Source organism: Triticum urartu, chromosome 3A, assembly GCF_056163025.1.
Source record: "Triticum urartu cultivar PI428250 chromosome 3A, HENAU_Tu73, whole genome shotgun sequence".
Lineage (NCBI taxonomy): Eukaryota > Viridiplantae > Streptophyta > Magnoliopsida > Poales > Poaceae > Triticum > Triticum urartu.
This window is the reverse complement of record NC_141875.1, coordinates 472,661,089-472,667,229: the sequence shown is the minus strand read 5'-3', so window position 1 is coordinate 472,667,229 and position 6,141 is coordinate 472,661,089. Positions and strand designations below refer to the sequence as shown.

The following is a 6,141-nucleotide window of genomic DNA, read 5'->3' as shown; positions in this document are numbered from 1 at the left end:
CAAATGTCACACAGGGAAGGGCCTGAACATGAACTTACTTGGTAATGCCCATTTGTGTAGATCGGTAGCCTGTGGCATCTATTTTGTCCAATCGTCCGCCGCGGACAAATTTTCTTTGCTGGGTGTTGGTGGTTCTGCTTCCAATGTTTTTGTAGGACATTGCTCGGTTAGTAATGACTCTGAATGTAAAGCGTGCTATGAAGTACATGATGCGCTGTGTATTTCCCTCAATTACGTGAAGAAGAATGGCAGCAAAGACTTATGGTATGATACCTCAGTATATTTGATTGTCTTGATACCATGTTTCCTTTCTTTTTCATATAGGAATTCCACTAGGTTATTTTTACTATGAAACACGAATTCCACTGTTACCAGGGGGTTTGAAACCTAAGGCAGAGTCACTGTTTTCTCCCTCCAGGGTCAATTTTGTTTTTCTCGCTTTAGAATATTTTCTAACCATGTATCTAAACCTTGCAATATGCTACTTACTGACTATGACCTTGCATAGGATGGAAGATACACTTGGAGAAGGTCCACCCAGTCTATCACCTTCACACATATGTTTTCACTCATCGTCAAGCATTGCACTCCCAATGTCCATATATTGTTCAATTACCACTGATGTCGACCTAGGTTATAAACCAAAATAAGACAATCCTTAGCATGGTTTCCCAAGCTATGTCGCTCTTTGAGACATGCTTGATAATTACAAAAACATTGGAAGTTGAAAAACGTTTATCCTTAAAAACTTTATTTTATAAGTTTATTTGTCACAATCAAATATATGCCTCTATATTTGTTCAGATTCATGCAATATGCTATATTGAAAATTGATTTGTTCAATTTGCATGGCCAGATGGTCATATGGATAGAAGTATTAGCATAAAAAACCCAGATATTCCACAGATGAGGGGCCTTCTTTAACTGAATTGAGTGTACACAATGCAAAGTCTTCGCCCAAGAGTATGACAATGATGCTGAACAAGCCCTTACACATATGGCATTTAAATAAACTGATCGTGAACTGAAGCTATGTGAACGATGGGATATTTTTGTTCGTAGTAATAAAAATATTATTGTAGTAACTTACATTGAGGTTACACACACAGGGATAGAGAGAGAGGACATGACGAAGGTTAAGCGGTTTGTAGTTGGGGGAGGGGGCGGATCTGGAGCTATGCTTAGGACGTGTGCTATTTGTTTTCCCGTTGCAACGTACGGGCAATTTTTCTAGTAAGGTTTAGATTAGAGGCGTGTTATCTACGCTGCCGCCTGAAACGGGGTGCCGCAAAATTTTCACGTGCGTGTGCTTGCCCGCGCGCGCATGTGCCAACGAAAGGATCCGTCATGGGAGCGCACACACACACAAAACCCCGAAAGGATCCGTCATCGGAGCACAGAAGCGCCGCTGGCGCACGGACATCGCCCATGTTGTTCCGGCTTGGACCCGGAACAGCACGTAGGAGTACGTATTAGTAGACCGACAAAGATTCGACCGGCTTCTGTTCCCGCCGACGCCGTACCCCGCGGCGCCTTCGCTCTGTGCTCGTGGCGACGGGCCGTACGCCGGGCGAGCAGCCGAGCCACGTCGCTCCGACCGGTTGCCGTCGCCCGCCACTCACTGGCCCGGCCCCGCGGCATGGCAACACCGCGGCTCGTTTATTCCTCGTGGTCTCTCGCCATAATTCTCCGCCTGGTCCACCGGTTGCCGCTCATCATCCCGGTGCATGACAGGCAGTATGATCTCGGAATGTCAGATCAGGTGTCTGGTGGTCTGCTGTTATACTCCTACTACGTAGCAGTACTAGCCTCTGAACCAATACTAACCTGGTCCCGAGCTCCGAGGGGATGGAACGATGCCAGCAACAACTAACGAACGTGCCTAGCAGCTTACCAAGGAGTACCACTAGCATGCATGTGTGGTGCTCGATCCTGTCGTCGTTGATCCCGTGGGTCATCCCCTCAATGGGGCTATGATTCACTTACACCTCCCTGCACACGGCCGTCTTTAGAAGCCATCGTGTGCAGTGCTTCTGCCGCCAGGCCAGCCGCGGTCAGAGTCTCGGCGTCAAGCAAGACATCATATCATCACGGCTCTGCGCGCCACCACACCACATTGTAATAAACAAAATAAATCACGGCCCGCAGGTCGCCGGCGCAAGAACAAAGAAGAAGAAACTGGCACGTTCGGTCGGTTCCGTAGAAAGGAATCCCGAGCGGGCGGCAAGGTGGTTAGCGTCTTTCTTTAGTTCCACTCGTCTCTCTCTCTCTCTCTCTCTCTCTCTCTCTCTCTCTCTCTCTCTCTCTCTCTCTCTCTCTCTCTCTCTCTCCACCAACACCGCTAGATTATTGGAGCCATGTTGTCACGGGAGTAATTCAAACACGCCTTTTAGCAAAAGGGACCCTTTTGCGGAAAATTGGGTTACAAGCTAACACCAGCATTAATAATGCCACGAAATGGGTGTGCAACAACAGTGCACGCAGTACTGCTCCCAAACTAATCACTGAAACCGACTCGCGCGTACGGCAGCTGCTCCTAATTCCGAGTTGTACTGTAACAGCAGCATCTTTCTTTCTCATTGCTTTAGTTTCACGAGACACAAATCCAAGGGGAGAAAAGAAGCTAAGACAGGACGGCGACCTGCCAGAGAAATTAGTGTCCAGGAATACACAACACACAATCTTCCAAGTAGTAGCAACTTACGGAGCAAAAGTGTAAGAATCTTATTCCTTATCCTTACAAAAAAAGAGAGAGAGCAGAATCTCATGGTAAATTACAGAGTGTTCACATTTCTATACCTCTTATTTCGGCCATGTATATAGAAGAACCATAAACAGACGGTGAAAAGAAAAGAAACAGTGTTAAAGGAGTAACAAAGACTAGAGAAAATTGACAAAGTACAGTCTCTAATCTTCCCAGTTGGTTGGTCTTGCCCGTGTCCGTGTGTAAATAAGAACAATATATACGACGATGGCTAGATCAGAACGGCCTCAGAAGTACTCGAGGTTGAAGTCAAAATGCGCCATGCTGTGCTCTTGCTGGCCGTGGCAGGGCAGCGCGAACTTGCCGCCCTCGTCGCCGGCGTAGGCGGCGAACGGCTCCACCTTGCTCTCGGAGGCCCAATGCAGCGCCTCGCCCTCCAGCGCATTGCTCGCCTCCGGCGCGCTGTTCCAGTTGCTGCTGTTGCTGGAGCTCTCGCCGTAGCCCAGGTTCTCCGACACGTCCAGCACGCTGCTGTAGTCCACGAACCCGGCCGCGTCCTTGCCGCCGAGGTGGTCGTACAGCGGCATGCCCGCCCCGTCGAAGCCGGCGCCGAAGGTGTCGGCCACCGGGAAAGGGTCGAACACCTGCTGCTGCTGCTGCTTCAGGGCTATACCGTCGGCTCCCTGCGGCCTCTCGTCTTTCGACGCCTGGTCCGGTTCCACCCCCGCCACGCCGGAGATGGGCTTGTGGGTGCTGGGGTCGATGCCGCGCTGCCGCAGCTTCTTCTTGAGGCAGCTGTTCCAAAAGTTCTTGATCTCGTTGTCCGTCCGGCCCGGCAAGTGAGACGCTATCTGCGACCACCTGCATTGATTCCGCTCCGTTCATCAGCAAATCGCAAGATTTCACGCTGCTAAAATTTCAAAAAAGAAATGGAAGGCGTAATGTATGTACCTGTTCCCCAGGATCTCATGCAGGCCGACGATGGCGTCCTCCTCCTGCTGCGAGAAGCTTCCCCGCTTCAGGTCGGGGCGCAGGTAGTTGATCCACCGCAGCCGGCAGCTCTTGCCGCACCTCTGCAGACCTGGATCATTGAGCACACTCCTCATTAAGCGCCAACACATGCAAGAAAACAGACGGGCGGAGTTGGAATTATAAGTAGCTTTGCGGGGAGGGAGCGTACCGGCGAGCTTGGGCACGGAGCTCCAGCACCCGACGCCGTAGCGGATGATGTGGTTGTAGAGCTTCTCGTCCTCCTCGGGAGACCACAGCCCCTTGCGCAGCTTCTGCTGGACGCCGCCGCCGCCGCCGGTGCCCGCGTGCCGTCCCATTCTCCCGCCCGCCCGGCACGCGCGCGCGGCCGGCTCAAGGGACGAGCGAACAAACGACCGAGCAACCGGCGAGCTACCTCGTCAGTGTGATGGTTGGTTCGTTGCCTTGCCTGTGTATCTCTATCTATCTATCTCGGTCGGGAAGGCTGGCCGGGGTATATATGGGGAAGCGTGCGTGCCAAGAGCCGCGCACGTACGTACGGGGGCCGGGGAGGGGAAGACGACGCAGCAATCAAGCAGTAGGTCTCAAGCAACCTACTCCAGCTGAGGAGTATGTGTGTAAGTGTGTGTGCGCTTTGAGGTGCTCGCGCCTGCAATGGATTGGAGCTGAAGATACACCCCGTTTACTTGTGCTCCGTAGGCTTAGGATTTTCGTGATCAAAATGAAGTGCTCCTATAGTTGGGTGCGTGCGGGCGCAAGGAAGAGAAGAGGAGCAGCTTCTACTGTTGTTGCAGTAACAGCAAAGGAGGCAGAGACACGGCCGGGGAGAGGAATCGACTAGGGCCCGACGCTGCAGGATGGAAAATGACGGGCCAAAAGCTGGGTTAGTTGGAGGTATGACTTGAGAGATTTTTCTCATTAGCGCACGATTATGGTACAGTGTTAATCACCTAGCTAGGGGACTGTTGCGACAATGCAAGCTAGTAGAAAAACGCAACACCTGTGCTCTCTGCTATTCATGACAAGGGGGCTAGATGTATAATTGTGCTTAGATCATTCTCTAATCGCACCAACCGTGCGTGACATACATCAACGCCTTTTGCCGACTTCCGCATTCCATCTATCCATCTTGAGATGCAAATGGATGATCCCATCGTGCCTCCCTACGTCGCCAAATGTGACAAGCTGACGATAAGCTTAGCTAGGGTCGAAAAGGTGGCGGCACATCGTCGCAGGGATTTTTCTTTTTTAGCAGAGGTTGTATTCGCCCGTGTGATTCATCATGCAATTGGAAAACAAATTGAATCAGTCAATTTTGGAGGGAAAGAGTAGCGCAACCACAAACACAAGCCGGCACCAACGAGGGCCTCATTGGGGCTGGGGACAACGTGGCTTGCTATCATGTCACCACCGAAGAGGAGGAACAAGCTTTACTGGTTCGGGTGGGAGGCGGAGCAACCGGAAAGAGGTAGGGCTGGTGGAGGAACATGAACTAGCGCCATTGGATTTCAATCCAACTCAAAGAATCAACCGAAAGTAAAAGTGTTTCAAGCACCTGACACACATAGGTGTTTTTGATATTTCTTGGATGATATTAACCGGCTCACTGTCTCTAAAACTCATTTCTGGTTATGAAACAAATGTTGGTGGCCACATCTTCAACTGCAGAGGACCCTTGTTGGCCTATGCCAACAAGGTGCTACAGGAAGGAGCCTCCTTTCGAGAAATAAAACAGTGACAATGGTGTCAAGGATCAATGGAGCAAACAACGAAATTGATATGCATCAGTTTCCCTCTAACGAGAAGGAGGAGGCGAGCCAGGCAGCGGCATGCATATGCATGATTTTTCTAGCCTACATCATAAAGAAATTTAACCATTGTTCTAAGACCGACTATCACTCATAATGTATGATATCCTTCTTATGTGGGCCATGAGAAGATGACTTCAAAGTCTTATAGATATCCCAAATATGTGCAAGAGCTCCCTACTCATTAAGGTTATGACCTTATAGTATTTTGGAGTTTGCACTCAAGAGAAGAGAATGTTTAGCCTCCATCCAAGAACTAGCAAGAGGTGTGACAAAAATTTTAGGTTAGCCTCCACTAAAAAAGAAAATAAAACAAAAGAGGGGATGATTGAAAGAAAAAAATCCGCCATCAAGAAAAGTGAGTTTCTTCCAAGATTGTGAAGTTCAGATCCATCATCTTGTATCCTTCAAGTTGTGGTTATACAATAATTAGTGAGTTCCAATCTCTAAATCTTGCAGCCTCAAATCTCACTATTATCCAATGTGAAATTTTGATACGTAAGAGCCTCTAATGCTACCTAAAGAAGACTTGATGTATCCCATATTTTGATAATTGGGGAAGAATGTTTAGGTGTGGCACCGGCTCATGCTTTTACCCACGTTGAGGGTTTTCCACGCTAAAATATGGTGTTTTATGTG

At 49.4% G+C, this 6,141-nt stretch overlaps 1 protein-coding gene across 1 annotated transcript; it reads right to left on the bottom strand.

Annotated features, from left to right (window-relative positions):
• Nucleotides 1-2,700: 2,700 nt before the first annotated feature.
• LOC125544453 (myb-related protein Hv33) lies at nucleotides 2,701-4,172 on the bottom strand. Its single transcript, XM_048708155.2, has 3 exons — nucleotides 3,885-4,172; nucleotides 3,656-3,785; nucleotides 2,701-3,565 (listed from the first exon to the last, which is right to left on the bottom strand). The coding sequence occupies exons 1-3, from the start codon at nucleotides 4,030-4,032 to the stop codon at nucleotides 2,992-2,994; spliced, it is 852 nt and encodes a 283-aa protein (XP_048564112.1). The 5' UTR covers nucleotides 4,033-4,172; the 3' UTR covers nucleotides 2,701-2,991.
• Between the last annotated feature and the right edge of the window lie 1,969 nt (nucleotides 4,173-6,141).